This window comes from Lemur catta, chromosome 8 (genome assembly GCF_020740605.2).
Source record: "Lemur catta isolate mLemCat1 chromosome 8, mLemCat1.pri, whole genome shotgun sequence".
Lineage (NCBI taxonomy): Eukaryota > Metazoa > Chordata > Mammalia > Primates > Lemuridae > Lemur > Lemur catta.
The window spans coordinates 80,395,014-80,413,010 of NC_059135.1; the positions used below are offsets into that span (position 1 = coordinate 80,395,014).

Genomic DNA, 17,997 nt, shown 5'->3' on the forward strand with positions numbered 1-17,997 from the left:
TTGCACCTAAATAATCAAAGAAAAGTTTAAACAAGAGGAAGATGGAGTTTGGGAAATCCACAGGCAGTTTTCTCATTCTTTTACATTACAAAAGAGCACACCCTCAAATAAAATGATAGCCAAATATAATTTGTCCATGATTGATCTGTAACCAAAATCCTAGGGAATTTGCCTCAAATACCATACTTGCTTTAATGAATGATTATATTCTGCACAATATTAAAATATTAAAACATGAAAATGTTATAGGAATCAGCTTACAAATTTGCATTTACTATGAACTGGCTTAAGAATGTATTTTATATTTTTATTTTTATTGTAGTAAGATGATATTCATGTAGAAAAGGGCTGGCAAACTTTTTCTGTAAAGGTTCAACTCATAAATATGTTAGATTTTGCGGGCCATATATGCTCTCTGTCACATACCCTCTATTTTTTATTGTTTACTATCCTTTAAAAATTTTAAAATAATTCTTAGCTCAACAGTCATACAAAAACAGGCTCACAGGCTAGATTTTGCTTTGGGGTAATAGTTTTCCAACCCCAGGCATCGAGCATGGGCTTTGGAATCGCACATGAGGTTAATTCTTTGTTCTCAAATCTACTAGTGTGTGACTAGTGTGAGGACTGTGACTCCCTTCTCTATGTTTTAGTTTCCTAGTACAAAGCGACCAGCTTTAACGGTGGTTGACAGCATTAAATAAGCAAGTGCACATTTACGTGTACCCAATACAGAGCCTGGCACAAAGCTGGTGTTCCATAAAGAGCAGCTATTACTATTGTAAATGGTAACTTTTGTCCCAAATTAGAGAATGTCAAAAGACATTCAATGAAGTAAATAGAATTCAGATGGCAATTCTTCTCAGGAAATTCTGTAGACATTTTAAGAGAAATATATTGACATTTAGGTGACTCTTTGATACACTGATTCAGGAATGCATGTTTTGCTGCTTTTGTTTTCTTGTTACAAAATCCTTGCAGATAAATGCAGAGGAGATAGGAGATGCATGTTGGAGTGTGCTTTTTACTCTTTAGGTAGAAATTTATTTCTTCAGAAGTAATTATGTGATGTATGTTTATTCCTGTGCCACTTGACAGAGTGTCAGAAACAATAATGTGGGTACAACTTGAAAAGATCTCCAGGTGTGAATCACTATAGCTAAAACATTAAGTCAAAGAGGGGCTTTACTGAAAGAACTACTCCTTAATAATATATGAATATTTTAACCCAGAGCTTTTATACCTCACAGCATTTGTTTTATAGGTCCATAATCTAGTCATTATGAGTGAAATCCTGCCTGTGATTTTCATTTTGTAAAAATATTTCTCTATGATCTCCAATTATGAGTTTCTACTTTTATTTACAAGAAAACAGAAGCTGTCGAAGAGGTTTCAAGCCCTGTTACAATCGTCGTTGCATCCCTCACGGCAAGTTATGTGACGGTGAAAATGACTGTGGAGACAACTCTGATGAATTAGACTGTAAAGGTAAATACTTGCTGGCAGCAGCCAAGCAGTATTGCTATGCTAATTTCTCCTGAACTTTTCAAAGTTTGTTTCTGAGAGCACTGTAGTATATAACACCTAGTAACATCTATGGACTATACTTTGGTAAATGCTGCTGGAGTTGAATTACTAAAGTCAATTGAAAGTTATGACTATATTCTCTATTTCTGGTTTCTACTCCTTTGCTCACTTTGAAATTCTTGTAATTTCTCATTGTCTCCAGTTCCATCTCCCCTGTTTCATGGACATTTCTACCAGAATGTGTAATAGTGAATTTGCTGCTCCAAAAATGTTCTCCTTCATTCCTGTTTTACCCATGATTTCATTTCCCTAACCACTGGACAGGAAACCTTGGTGTTATCCTTGATTCCCTCCTTCTTGTATTCCCAAAAAATCTTCCAATTCTTTTTAATATCTTTAATGGCAATCCACTTTAAGCCTGGATTTACAGAGTATCCATTTACCTGGTTTCCATGCCTATATTTTTCCCATTCATCTGTATATTTTTAGTCATGCTAATAACTGTTTAACATTTTCCCACAGGGACTACTGGGACAGACTATCAAGCTAGACTGCCTGGATTAGAACCTCCATCCCAACACTTACTATCTAAATTTAAATAAGACACTTAACTAGTATCTGTGTCTCTGTTTCTCAAAGTGCAAAACAGGAAAAATAATTAAATGATAATATTAATATTAAATAAGCTTAGAACAGTACTTGGTATATAGTGAATGATATGTAAGCATTGACCTTTTTTTTTTTTAATCACTTCTCTGATAAAGAACTACTAATGAAATACCATTGTTTGGAGAATAAATGAGTATTTTTTAGTATGACAGTGAAGGCCTTCTAAAATATGTATCCAACAGATATTTTCAAAGCAATTTTCCTTAAAAATACTTCCCATTCATTGCCTTCACTTTACTGAGTACAATGCATTAGGGGCTAAGACACAAAACTAATAAGATATGTGTCTGCTCACAAAGAGTTCAAACTCTAAGTGAGAAACAGTCATGTAAACAGTCGAAGATATATATATATAAGATGCTGTGGTTGCACCCATGAGAACACCATTTTTAAAAAATTTCTGGCTTGGAAGTATCCTCAAAAGTTTCATAGACTGTATCAAATTTAAGCTGAATATTTTAGTACAAATAAGATGGAATGATTGAAACAGAAGAGAATTCTAAGTAGAGGGACAGTACTGAAAACTGCAAGTAATTTGATACAGTTAGGACTAGATTGCACATAGGGGAGTGCTAAAAACAATGAGACAGGTTAGAGGAAGGAGCCAGGGGATAAACGTGTATCTTGTGCCATGTTAAGGAACACAGACTTTATCTTGCAGTTGCCAGAAAGTCTCTGAAGGTTTAAAGCAGACCAAATATAATCAAATTTACATTTCAAAAAAAAAAGACAAAAAGTGGGATTGTGTGAATGAAACCTACAATAATTACAGCAGCTAAAGCTAAGAATAAAGGGGAATAAGACAGATATAACAACATTTAAAAGATAGTGTAGGAGGTCTTCTTGGATAATAAACATAGAGAAAGCATGAGGAAGGACAGAGTAGTTTTGTGGGAATGTTTTGACCTATTTTAAACTTATTTTTTCTTCATTTTATTTATTTATTTTTGTGGGCCTTTGGTTTGTGTGGGAATGGGGATAAAACAATAAGAATATTTTGCATTCAGAGGTTAGAGCACTTGTAGACATCCAAATGGAGCTGTTCCACATGCATGTACACAGAGATCTGGAGCTAAGGTAGTAGATTTAGACCAGAATTATTGATTTTGGATGCATTAAGGAGAAAGAAACCTAGAGAAGATGTATGGAGTAATATGTGCTTTAAAAGAGTGCATCAGAATTACTTGTTGAAATAAAAAGTTAAAAACACTGGTACAAAAAGGAGAATTTGATCATTAATTAAAACTACTAATGCAAACAGAACTACTAGAAGGATCCTCATAAGAAATCCTTTTCTCAAGAAAGGGGGATCATTCAGGATTTTAAAATGTTACAGAAAGGGCAAGAGGGCAGGCATGGACTGGAAATGTCCATTGTACTTGGCAAATAGGAGATAATCTTTTGATTACCTTCATGAGAATCAATTTACAGAGTGAGTGGTATGGGAAAGCCAGGTCACACTGGGTTAAGGCAGAAAATGGATGATGAAGGAGTAAAGACAGTGAATGTAGATTGTTTTTGGAAAATATTGATAGTAAAGAAAAGGTATGAAGTATAGTTGTGATGAGACGGCTATGCAGAGTTCAGAAAGAGGGCAGAAGTCAAGCAAACTATTGTGTAGCTGTACAGAAGGTTGGGAAGTGACTGCCATCTTAGACTGTATGGCTTTGGGCAGACACTTGAGTAGATTACCATCTAAGGTTGACACTATAGTTTAGGAATAGCCAAGGACATTTGCAAATTAAACCACCTATAGGAGTTTAGAAATGGTAAAATGTAGTAAGATACTGGGGAGTAAGTGGAGGGAAATGAATTCGCATTTGGAAGAAAGGAGGGAAGGAAACTAGAGGAAGACCTAGATAAGGGCATGTTTTATCAGTTATTTGAAAGCAGGTGAGGAGAATATAATAAAGTGATTAAACCAGTTTTAAAGTAAAAATATCAAGCTAGAATGTGCAGGAACTGAACAATAAATATAGAAAGTAGATTTTAAAACAAAATTCATCAAAAAGAACCATAGGAAGTTAATAAGTTACTATCAGTTTTCTCAGAAAGTGAAAGTATGTTTTCAAAAGTGGTAAATAAATTAGTGTGTTTGGGGTTATGAAATGTAATACCTAGTACATGATAGGTGTTTATTAAATTCTTATGTGGCTGGTTGAAGCAGTAAGTCTTCCAGAAAATATTGATAGATTTTGTTCTGCCTAGTGATATCAATACTAGCTGATGAATAACAATAAAAATAACTGAAAATGTTATTTGCCTCTTTTAATCTAAACTCTTGAGTTTTGTGTTATAACTATCTCAGCCACATTCTTGGACACAGAATAGTGCATTTGGGAATCACCTTTCTTCATGACCTTTCTTTTGTGATAATAACAATGTAGAAATTATAGCAGTTGGGTATCTTAAAAATAAACAAATAAAGCCTGTGTCTCAAAGTTTTTCCTGTATAATGTAGCACATTTGAAACTAAAGTTGCTCAAGAAAAAATAAGCAGATACTTTATTACTACCTCAAAATTAATGAATTTCATTAAATGGACTAGCTCCTTTAGGATAAACAAATGGGTAGCTTTTTAGATGAAAGATTACTCATTTTAGCCACATCTTTTAGGTTTGATTTGTCTCTCAATTTAAGTCTATTCACTTATAGAGCACCTTTCAAGCCATAGAAGGAAGGCTTTTCTGGGTCCATTTTCCATAAGCCAGGCTGTGTTATAAGACTTATATTATTCACATATATATCCACCAAACTCTCTTACAGCACATAAAAAATGATGAAGGAAAGGAATATGTAAGGGCTCAGGAAGAATGGATAAGAGTTATCTCTGCAAGACTTTTCTTCCCATTACTCATTCTCTGTTCTATAGTCAGTGCACTGTTGTATATATATGCACACACAAATCACCTGTTACTTTTTAATCAAAATAAAACAAAATATACAAAAGTAAGGTAATATGATTAGAAGTCAATATATACTGGGATATTTTGATAAGACTGTGGTAAGAGGCTGTGGTGGAGCCATTTGTAAATTATTTGAAGTGCTATTATTCTTTTGCTTGTTTAATTTAGATGTCAATAGTAATTATTACTATTATTTTTTAATTCCACAAAGGAAGAGAGTCTATTTACAGAGTGGAAAGGAATGTTGCCAGTAATTATTTTTGGTTTCTTCTGTTTTGGAGGAAAAGAAAAATCCCTAATCCTCACCATTTTTTATTTATTGCCTCTTTATAGATATTTCTTTCATAACTGAGAACTTCAGATGTCAGGCTATGGGAGGGGCAGGGACATGAGGAGTTGTTCCTAAGGTTTGTCATTTTATATTCCCCTTCTGGTTGTGTGACAGGTTGAGTGAATAGATTTAGGAAGAGTACATGATATGCCTCCTTTCCTGTGGAGATGAATATAAATTGCTCCCCTTGGGAGGTACATGAACTTCCTTGGGCCACCAGAATACCTTTAAGTACACTGGAGAGCTAGCGGTTCTGAAGCACTCTAAAGGAGAGGGAACTGGGGTTTGTTTTTTTGCCTAAGTTCATAGCAAAACTTTGAATAACTCCACAAACAACAAGCTAAAGGAAAAGGATAAATATGGCTAGAAAAGAAATCATCGCTCCTTTTGGGTTTGCATACCCTTAGAACCTAAGCAGCAAATTAAATAATTAATAAAAGATGCAGTTTGAAAGTAAACTTTGGAAGAAAGATATGATAGCAAATTTAATGTTTTGGTTTTTTTTTCCCTTGTCAGCTTCCCTTTGCTACATGTTAGATAAGGGGAGTTGGAAGAGAGAATTGACCTAGGTTATCTATAAGAAATATCCTAAGAACTACAGAGAGACCAATTGATTTCCATATCTTTCATATCTCATTAAATATTTTAACTGACATTCTAAGAAGAAAGTGGAAGAAATAGTAAAATTAAGAAAGTATACGAAGGAGAGAGTGACTTTACTTTCTCTCTTGCTACTACTTTTGATCCACAATCCCTGTCTGATCTTCTTTCTTTGTAGTATCTCATTGCTATTCCTGGTGTGGCTATGGTATGTTCTCACTCACATTTGTAGATTTATTTTTTCTTTTGGACTATCTAGAGGGAAAAGTCTAGTATTTTTCCCTTGGCTTATCTTTATTTGGACTACAATATTTTTTTTCTCTCTTTATCAAGACTTTTAGCCTGAGGAAAAATTGTCAGAAAACTTTCATATTCACCTGACAAATTAGAAATTCCAGTATCTTTCTTCCTCAAAAATCACCCTTAAGTTGAAACGAGTTTTAATGCTTGACTGACCAAAACAATGTGAAGAAGCAATATAGTTGAGGCAAAAGAGAGAAAGAGATTTTGGTAGAAAAGACATTTGTTTACTTATTTAATGAAGTTCCTGCTATTTCTAAGGATTTCTGTCATCACAGGATTCTCATTCCTTGCCTACGAATGCAGGATATATTAATTCCTACAATCACCTCATCTCCACTGATTACAAAATTCTGCAACTACTTAATATGTCCAATCACATTGCCACTCATCACCCTACCTAACCCTTGGGCCGAACTCAAACTCTAAATCAAGCATGGAATCTGTGGAGACAGGATCAGGTATAAAGGGATGATCTGTTCCTATTTGTACATCTCCCACACTCTAATCAGCCAGCCTAGCCCTCTTCACCAAAATTTATTACCTGGGAAAATGGGAAAAAAAATATATCCTGCAAATTTTCTACTCTTTATTGCATTCTATCTCCACCCTCTTCTCTTTTCCCACTCCTTTCTTTTAATTAGTATCTCCTAATCACTCTGCTCAACTTCAAAGTTAAAGTTTCTTCTCATCTAGTTGGAGCTCCTCTTTTCATTTCTTTCTTTTATCTAGAATTCAATCTAAAATTGTGTTTTCCTTGCCCGACATTTCCACTCTTCTCACAAGTTATTCTTTACTCTTTCTTCCACTTTAGAGCTTCTGATACTATTTTTGAAACTTCATTGCTGTGAAATCCCCAAGTCTAAACTTTTCTTAACAGTCTGTAATGCCATCCCCCATGTACATGGAGTCGTATTTTCCTCTTGATCCCCCCTGCCACATTCAGGTGGACTTCCTGCCGTCTACACAGAGGATTCTCTGTAGATGCTCAGAGGGAGATGGTGATGGTGGAATGGATTTCAATTGTCCCCATTGGGATCTTCCTGGCATCCTAAACACTAAGTTCAAGTATACTGTAAGGTAGAACTTCAAGTGCATTGTGAGATAAACCTTTGAAGGCTTGCCTAGGAATATTGCAACTATCTAAAATGGTGTTTCACAGAGAAGGCATCCTGTCTTCTAAATAAAGAGATTATAAGCAATCTTTTAGAACAAAGTTAGTAGACACTGCTGATAGACAGTGAAGTCAAAAACAAAATTGGAAATGATTGACATGATTATCTTCTATGATATATGCCACATTGACTGTTTCCATTGGAAATTGAATATTAAATGTAATATAAAGAAATATAGAAGAGATTTTGCTCTCTTGAAATAAAATCTATTTTGTTTTGTTTTGGAACAATGCATTTATCTCTACTCATAATAGCATTATCTGTTTCACATGCTAAGATGTTATTTTTAATGAAAAAAAGTGAAGCAATTATAATTGCAAGTTGTAAATAAAACATTTATTCTAATCATCATTTAAACACAAGTATCAATTTCAAGATATGATTAAATATAATAAGAACAGTACATTATGAAATACAAATGACATACACACCCTTGGGTAAAATTTGCATATTTTAAGATAGCATTTTAACCATTTACAATTGATATAATTTCTATTTATAATTAAATAGGCTCTTTAAAATATCAACACTGGTAAAAGTGGCATAATGAAAGAGCCCTTCAGGTTGTACATTAATGTAATAAACCTCTGGAAATTTGAATTTGGAATTAAAAAAATTCACCTAAATTAAATTTACATACATAGCATACCGTGCACCTGTTCACAACACATTACTGCAAACAATTATTTGGTTATGAATGGATAAGCAACTTAGGAATGTATGATTAGGAATAGGATATTTTATACAAAGTGTATATGATGACAGTAGCGTATTGAAACTGATTTTCATCTAAGCAGAGCAGGGAATTGGAAAGCTACACTTTCATAACAATAAGAGATGCCACATTTATATGTTTCTTGGCATGAGGCATCCATGTTTCCTATGCCAAATGTCAATTATATAGCCATGTAAAGGAGTATGATATAGCATAGATGACTTTCTAGTAGTGTTCAGCTGTTCCCTCTGAGAAACAAAGCAACTGCTCAGTTTTTCCCCCCTCCCTCTCTCTCTCTGTCTCAGCGTTTCTCTATCATAGCAGGGAATGCTCCACTTCTTTTTGGCAACCATATTGGAACTTCCCAGTAGGCATTTAATCAGGCATTTGCCTAGTGTCATAACTTTGTACTATTGAAGTTGCAAGGGAAGGGAATTTTCAGCAACTCTTTTTTTTAAGTGTTGGCTCAGTGCTAGAGTGGTGTTACCATGGTGAACATGGTGAACAAGGCACAGTCCCTGCTCTCATGGAGCTTACATTTAGTGGGTCTTCTGGTAGATAAACAGAAGTTGCAATGCAGTATGATAAATATCACAACAGTGGGAAGAATTGTGTGAAAGGGTAGATATGTAAGAAGCATCTAATCCAAGCTTGCACATGGAAGCCAAGAGTCAACATTGACCTCCCAAGGTTAAAAAAGCAAAACCAAACAAAATTATATGAATTAATTAAAATATTCAAGATGTAAAAGCAAGGAGTCATTTTCTGTTCCATCTATCCATTTATTTATTTACCTGTTTTTCTAGTTTCAACCTGTGCCACTGTTGAGTTCCGCTGTGCAGATGGGACTTGCATTCCAAGATCAGCACGATGCAACCAGAACATAGATTGTGCAGATGCTTCAGATGAAAAGAACTGCAGTAAGATATTCCACTACATTTTGTCTGTTCATGCATGGGCACCTTGGCATTGCATTGAACACTGTCCAACTTCTTACTGAACCTTGTCCAGAACTAATATGTAATTAACCCCTGTTGTGTAGGATAATTGCATATTTACTTCTTCAAATGAAGTTAACTTTTCTTGTCTCTATGACCTACATAGAAGGCTCATAATCTTTGCAAATGAGGTATTTTTCACTTTTCTGTTTACCTGTTTCTAGATAATACAGACTGCACACATTTTTATAAACTTGGAGTGAAAACCACAGGGTTCATAAGATGTAATTCTACCTCACTGTGTGTTCTGCCAACTTGGATATGCGATGGGTCTAATGACTGTGGAGACTACTCAGATGAATTAAAGTGTCCAGGTAATTCTAGAAACAAGCAAACAAACAAACAAAACCAGGGTTTGCCTTGAAGATTTATAGGCTAGTTAGTTGTATATAATACATTTGTTTATTTTTATTCTTAATATTCAGTGATTAAGATTAAAATATAAATGATATAAACTAAATAGTAATCAACCTATTTTATACATACCACTTGATCTTTTTAAATAAATTATAAAATTATACTCAAGAAATCTGTGCTAAATTTGGATCAATTTTCTTTTTCATGTTCAGTTCATAACTAGTCCTTTTAAAATTGGTGATTAAGTTTTTACAATATGTAGTTTATAAAGCTTCCACAGAAGTATTACATACCTGGCAATAACTTCATAGACTAAAAAGAGAGAGACTATGTTTCTCATTTCTGGCTTTGCTCAGTGTTACTATGCAGCTGGTGTTTATGTGTTAGGCTGTTTAATGCACCTTACAGAATCTTTTGACATAGTAGTTTGGGTAATAGTTATTATTATTATTGGATCAAGTTTAGACAGATAAATTTATATCTGACTGTTAATCATCTTTCCAACATGAACTCTGAAAAGTGTCATCTGCATTCTTACAAGAATGCCTTCCAGCAAAGGTCACTTTGAGGATACTGAAATTAAAAAAAAATCATAAAAGAAAGGTGTTAACTATGTATAAGTAGATATGATATATAGGACATTATTAAATTTGGTCTTATAATGCCATTTGCCTCTTCCACCCTACTGCTACACTCTTTTCATGTTTAGTTGATATTCAGTAATTTTTTAAATATTTTAAAACATTAGATTCATAGATATTTTGCACACTAGTTCTCTCTCATACACACGCACACATTCCCACAATCTACTATGTAAAACGGATATTCTTAGTTGTTCATGATCTATCACTAAATTTGGCAATTGCAGATCTCATCCTTTTGTGCTCAATGATGTGTAACATTATGTAATGTCATTTTTGTTCCTTCTGGGTTTTAAGAGCCTAGCTGCAGCCTCGGAGAAAGTGGAGAACTTCTTCTCTAGAGGCTGTTGACTGTAGCTCACTGCAGCTCTTTCCTATTTAAAAAAAATATTTACTATATTATTAATTATATAAAATACTTTTCAATTTATTGTTTTAAACTCATGGAAACTGAGCATCAAGATTCTTAGTCCAATGTTCTTTTGGCAACAACACATTCTTTCCCTTTTCAGATTTCTGTTTACCTGTTTCTAGATAATAAGGACTACATACATAGAGAATGGTGATTCTTATATTGGATAAGAAGGCAAGGAACACTCATGCAGGCGTATGAGACAGTGGACAGACAGATAAGAAAGCAGATATGAGTCAGTGTAAATACTTTCGGTTATACCTATGCAAAAGCCTAAGAAGAATTTAGACATGAAGCACACTCAAAACTTTTTAGTTTAGGCTGGGCACAAGGGCTCACACCTGTAATTCCCGCACTTGAGAGGCCAAGGTAGGAGGATTGCTTGAGGCCAGAATTTCAAGACCAGCCTCGGCAACACAGCAAGATACAGTCTCTACACAGAAAAATTAATGAGCAGTGTGTGGTGGTGCACTCCTGTAGTCCCAGCTACTCGAAAGGTTAAGGCAGGAGGTTTGCTTGAGCCCAGGAGTTCAAGGCTGCAGTGAGCTAGAATCACGCCACTGTGCTCCAGCATGGATGATAGAGCAAGACCCTGTTTCACAAATTAAAAGAAAAAAAAAAAAAGATTTTTGCTTTAATGGTGAATTTACTCAAAAAATGTATTTTCATCTTTAATTATATCTACATTGACATTTAGAAAATGAAATGAGGATAGTTTTTATTATCTTAAAATATTTATAATGGGCCATTACAGTGTGATTGTCATGTATACTCTAGGACTTGCTTCCTGATTAGGTATAGGCCAGTCTGAAACTATGTTAGCCTGAAAGTGCAAGGAAACAGATGCCATCTAGTAGAGAAAAAATGCAGTATTTTATACACACTCTTGGAGGTTATAATAATACTTCATAATTTAAAACATATATAATTTAGAAAATAATTTTACATAAGACACTTATTCTTTTGATATTTCTGCAAGGTATAATAATTTTAGAGATTCTACCATAACCTGTTTTTCTTCTTTAGAATAGGGAATAATTGTTTAAATCCTGAACACTAAATGCATACTTTTTCACCAAAGATCTATCAATGTTGTGATTTTGTTATTTAGTTTTTGTTACAAATATGGAAATCATAATATTTTCCACCCAAATATGATTCTTTGGTGTTAGGCTCAATCCCTTTAGAGGCATTTCAGTTATTTAACTTTATTTTATTTTTTTAACTAAATGCCACACTATTGTGATTTAACTAATTTTTCCATTAGTATCCTCTTTCTGTTTTAGGACCCAATCCTGGATTTGATTTGATTATGTCTCTTGGGTATCCTCTGCCCTGTGACACCTTTTTAGTCTTTCCTTGGTTTTCAACAACCTTGACATTCTTGAGGAGAACATTCCTACTTTTTACTTAAGTTTGCCTGTTATTTATTTCTTCTGGTTCAAGGGCTATTAGTGTTTTACCTACCTATATTGCAGAAGTCTAAGATTAATTAAATTTTTGTCATTACATTCTATATTTTGTCACAGTTCAAAACAAACACAAATGTGAAGAAAATTATTTTGGTTGTCCTAGCGGAAGATGCATTTTGAATACCTGGCTATGCGACGGTCAGAAAGATTGTGAGGATGGACTTGATGAATTCCACTGTGGTGAGACGTTGTATCTTACTTTAGCTCTATAAACCATATTATTATTTGCATGCTGATATTTTCTTATATGTAGATGTTATAAAAATATTGCTAATTGAATTTTACATCGTTTCATTTTTATTACATAATAAAAATGGTAAAAATTAAAACAGAAGATCTTATAATGAAGAATAATAATCTTCTGTCCTAGCTCTTTCTCTTAATCTTTTTTGTATTTGTTGAGTTGTTACCTCCAACAATCTAAATGATATACCTTCATTTCCGGATTTATTCATTTTACGTAGGTAGTTATTAATGTATTTACTTTCTGCAATGAAAAATAAGAATTTGACACACAGTGCTTGTTATACTTTCCCTACCTGCTTTTGACAATTACAGTGGTCCCCTGGTATCTGGGGACTGGTTCTAGTACACCCTGTGGATACTAGAATCCACGGATGCTCAAGTCCCTTGTATAAAACGGCTTAGTATTTACATATCCCTCTTTGTACTTTACAGTATCTCTCAATTACTTATGATACCTCATATAACATAAATGCTGTGTAAATAGTTATTATACTATATTAGGTTTTTATTTGTATTTTTTGTTGTATTGTTATTTTTTATTTTATTTGACTTTCTGAATATTTTTGATCTGTGTTGGTTGAATCCATGCATGTGGAGCCTGTGGATATGGAGGGCTGACTGAATATCCTTATTCTGAAATTTTCTGTTAATTACATGTATAACTTAACAATATACTTAAATTTCTACCTCTTTCAACTCTTATTCTTCACCCCCATCTCCTAATTTCTGTGTGTATATTTTTTATTTCATATATCGTTGTCAAGGTGAGAAAGCTTTTTAAAATTTACTTTATTAAATTTATGGATTCTGTGATTTGCAGTCTAGAGAAATATCCTATAGGAAATCGAAGCATATATTCACTATTTTCTTTTAACACAAATAACATACACTTTGGTGAACAGACAGAGTAGAAAAAAGATTAAAGATGGATCTTCCATGAAATGTCAAACTCTCCTAAAAGTAAATGTCATCATGAAATGTGAAGGTGCATCTTGTTTGATTAAGATGCTATATATCTTTACATTAGAGCCAAATTCTGAACAAGACTAACAGAGAACTTCAATAGTAGTTTATGTGGATTCATAGTTTCTGAAGAGGGAGCCATTGTATGATTGTATCTTCTTTCATTTTATTTTTCCAGACCCCAGTTTTCTAAATTTCTTTCTTTTCACAGGTCAGCAAATTAAATATTTTTCAGAAATTGGATGGTTTTTAATTGTTTGTAGGATCAAAACCAAAATTGTTATCTTTATAATAATTTATATTTTGTGCACATACATTTGGGAGGTTTTACTTTTGGATGTTTTCTGGTCATAAATATGCTGGGTGGAGGGGTAGCCAGAGGAGGAGGCAGGAATAGCAAAGTTGGCACTCAAAATAAAAAAAAATAAATGGAGTATTCTATTATTATAATTACACAATTTGGCAATCAAAAAATCACCCACTATGCTAATTAATTTGGGTGCTATTAGTAGGTATAACAAACTTAAGTGTTTTCAAGGGAGCAACACAAAAACATCAACAGGTAAGTATGTATAGGTATGAAACTGTTGGCTTGTCATCAGACTAAAACCTCCTTAGTTACCTTACCTTTAAAAACAAACATATTTGCTTGTCAGTCCACCATTTTGTTACTGTGCTTTGGATTCAATCTTTTCTCTGTTTGTTCAACAATAGATTAAAAATTAAAAAGAATGACTAGACCACACCTGGAATATTTATTTTACATCTGTGTGCAACACACACATTTTTAGAAATGAAAATTAGACTATACTTAGGGGAAGATGAGCAGCATCATGACTAGCTCAAAGGCAAGCCCCATAACATCACATTGAAGAAAGCGCAGTTGTATAACCTGCAAACACAGAGGGAATACGCAAGCTGTTGTCAAAATTTTATAGAATTGTCATAGAGAAGAGGAATTTAGCTTCTTTTATCATAGGGTGGTTGATTTTAGCAAAGTCTAAGGAAGAACTTTCTCATTTTGTCAGATCTGTTGCGTGCTGGTCTCAATCAATTTATTTTCCTTTTGCACCTGAAACAAACATTCTTGTTTGTTTTCTAGATTCTTCTTGCTCTTGGAACCAATTTGCTTGTTCTGCACAGAAATGTATTTCTAAGCACTGGATTTGTGATGGAGAGGATGACTGTGGAGACGGATTAGATGAAAGTGATAGCATTTGTGGTGAGTAGTTTCTTTTGTGTTCTTAGTCGATTTTTAAACATTCTATGCATGCTATCATTTTAGAGCATACGCTCAATTTTGTTTTCTAATTTATTAAAATTAACATAAAGTTTATGCATACATTTGTATGTTGCTGCTTTTATTATTTTCACAATAACTATTATTCTTTTATTTTTATATATACAGTTTTTAGTCAATATTTAGGATTTTTCCTGAATATTGTTATAATGAATGCCTTTGTACATTTTATTTCTAGTTTTCAATGACTTCTTTGGAGTCAATATCAGTCCTTGAGATTACTGGACCAAATAATCAAACCTTTTTTAATGACACTTGATGTGTACTGCCAAGCTGTCCTCCAAAATTAGTGAATTAATTTATACTGCCACAAGGCACACATGCTGTTTATGCGTGTGTGTACGTCTGTTATAGTGACAATTATTAAGAATTATTTTAAATGAGAAGTAAAGGAAGGTGGCTATTGTATATGGCTTTATAAACCACTTTAAAATTCAGCTTTATAGGATTAGGGGTATTAGTGTCACATATCTACGTTTACTTACTATATATCAACTACAAAATAAGGATAATTGCTTTTTAATAATCACATATATTTAATAAATACCTTAAATAGAATTATTAACTGAATTTCCTAAAGAATAAAAGAAGGAAGCAAGCTAATCTCCATAAATTTATTATAATTGGCCAGGCATCCCACTAATTTATTTATATGTCTGTCTATTATTTGTCTATTTATCTATCGAATCTGTTTCTATGTATGTATATGTATCCATAGCTATATATCCTTTACTAATTACATCAACCCTTTTGGGAGCTGTTAGTGTTCTCATTTTAGAAAGCAATGTACCTGAGTCATAGAATAAGGTGCATGTATAGAATTAAAGATTCTTAGCATATCTTTTAAATTTCGGGGGTTGTGGCCTGCTATTTATACAGACAGAGGTAGTATTTTTATAGTACTCCAGCTCAACTGAAGTTCTCTGTACAGAATATAAAATTGAAGATATTGAAGATAGTCCTGAAAGTAGGCAATTTATTTTCTGTGTTTAAGCCACCCCAAATCTACTTTTTACTTATACAACTGAAACAAATTAGAGTTATACAACAGATAAATATAAATAAAGATCCCTATCAAAAACCTCTGAAAGCAAAAAAAAAAAAAAAAAAAAATTAGTAACCAGTTAGATGACTGATCAGTTTAACTACTTTGTTTCTCTTTGCTATTAAATCCTTCTTTAATTTTAACAAAACAATTGCCTGTTTACAATTGGATGAGTATATTTCCAGTTTCTGAAATCATCTTGCTTTTGACTTTTTGTTTAACCCTGTGCTAAATGGTCTCATTGATAATTCTGTACCTTCTAAGGGGACACAGTGTAATAGAAGGGCAACGCTCTACAGCCTCTCAGAGTTGAATTCTCCCACATCAGCATTTTAAAATGGTGTGATCACAGGCAGGTTCATTTTACTCTTTATTTCTTTGATTCCTTGCCTACTAGAGGGTTACAAAAAAATCTGTCCATGTAACTATTGTGGTCATTTAATATAACCCATGTGCATGATATTCAGGAGTTTTTTTCCCATTCTTTTTTTTGTTTTATATCTCCTACCTCCCTCATTTTGTCAAAGTGTTAATATCACGTCTCTCTCTCTATACATATATATCAGTGCCCTGATAATGCTTTTTATAAAAGATTAAAGTGGTAATGGACATGTTTACCTATTACCAAAACACCAAATTTATTTAATTACTGTATGTATTTTATGTACTAACTACCAAGCTTATGACACATTTAAAAAAATACCGCTTTAGACCAAACATCAGTCAATGAACTGAACCTAATATTTTAGAATAGGAAAGGAAGCTTACAAATAATTTATCTCAGTTGTTACCAACCTTCAGTGTGAAAAATATCCTTCTCAGAAATTTGTTAAAAGTATTTAGTTCGTCGTTCTCCACCTCCAAATATTCTGATGCAGTGTATAAACACATTCTTTTCTAATAAGTACACGATGATTCAGACTTGGGATATTGAGGATTCCATTTTGAAAACCATGTCTAGTTCACCTCATCTTTTGATAGTGAAAAATAGAAACACTCACAGAGATTAGTAAATTTGCCTGAGGTCACTCAGCTAATTAGTGATAACAGAGGTATCATCATAATTCAGGTTTCTGAAATACTAAATAGGATAGTAACTCTTACCAATCACATATTACTATCTGAGTAGTTGCACAAGATGGATCTAGTGGAATTTCATCAGCTTGTCTTTATTTTCCCTTGGGATTCTTTTCCCTGAGGAAGGCAATATGTCTCCAGATGGCAGTGGCAGCTATGGAATGAAGCCATGAATTTTTTCTTTGGCCCATTTTCTTCCCAATTGACTGTAATGTTTTGGCATGTTCTTAACACAGAATCTGTTGAACACTATCAAGGGAGCCAGAAAATTAGCTGCAAAGAGCCTAATGCTATTTTATAGCTTGAGATATCTTAGTAATTATCTAGTCATACCCATCATTTTAAAGATAGAGAAATTCAGACATGAGTCTTCTCCAAGGTCATACAGAATTAAACTTCTCCACTGTCAAATCAAGGCGCTTTCTGTTAATATTATGATTACCTTGGGAACAAATATGAGTCATAATATGGCAGTAGACAAAGAGTTCTACATTTATCAAAACTTCCTTAGTAGAAAGTAGTTTAAAAAAATTTCAAGCTAAATAATAATAATATTACAAAAATTAAAGCATTGAATTGAGAATATAATAGTAAAATGACACTTTATATTTTTATGACAAGCTTGAAAATATACATAAGAGGAATAATACAAAAGTAGTTTTTGTTGAAACAGTATTATTATGTAAGGTACTAAAGATATAATAATCATCAAGTGAATTAATTTTTAAATGAAAGCAACATTTATTTAATAGATTATTTGCTTATTTCTACCAGTAATAGACACCATATAAAACTGCATTCTATTAAAGCACCGATGCTCAATCAAATGAGCAAATCTGAATTATCTGGGGATTTTTGAGCATTCACTTGCCATCCTTTCATCCAAACTAAGGTATATGTTAGAGGCAGATATATTTATGATGGATAAGATGCCCAGTGGGTTTTATTTTGACACTCCACTGCCAACCATATTAAAAACAGTGCATTGCATTTTCTACTCCTAACAGCTCTATGGCTAAAAAGGAAGAAGATAATGATAATTTAATTAAAGAAGACAATGATAATTTAATTAAATCACATTGGTCATTACTTTAAATGGTTAGAAACATTTTCCATCAATCCGGCCGCTCATTTTCTTCCTGGACATAGTAAACTATTTTTAATAATTCTAAAAAATATGGTGTTTAGCATTTATTCTGGGCAGCTTCACATCATGAGAAAGTGAAAATTAAGCCAAGTTAAATTGGTGGTTATGCTACTGAT

At 33.2% G+C, this 17,997-nt stretch overlaps 1 protein-coding gene across 1 annotated transcript in view; it reads left to right on the forward strand.

Annotated features, from left to right (window-relative positions):
• LRP1B (LDL receptor related protein 1B) overlaps positions 1 to 17,997 on the forward strand; it is a 1,757,623-nt gene that overhangs the window by 1,480,121 nt on the left and 259,505 nt on the right. The window contains exons 47-51 of the mRNA XM_045559136.1: positions 1,369 to 1,488; positions 9,030 to 9,143; positions 9,386 to 9,535; positions 12,161 to 12,283; positions 14,415 to 14,534. Coding sequence (XP_045415092.1) covers positions 1,369 to 1,488; positions 9,030 to 9,143; positions 9,386 to 9,535; positions 12,161 to 12,283; positions 14,415 to 14,534 — 627 coding nt within the window. The remainder of the gene's footprint in view (positions 1 to 1,368; positions 1,489 to 9,029; positions 9,144 to 9,385; positions 9,536 to 12,160; positions 12,284 to 14,414; positions 14,535 to 17,997) is intronic.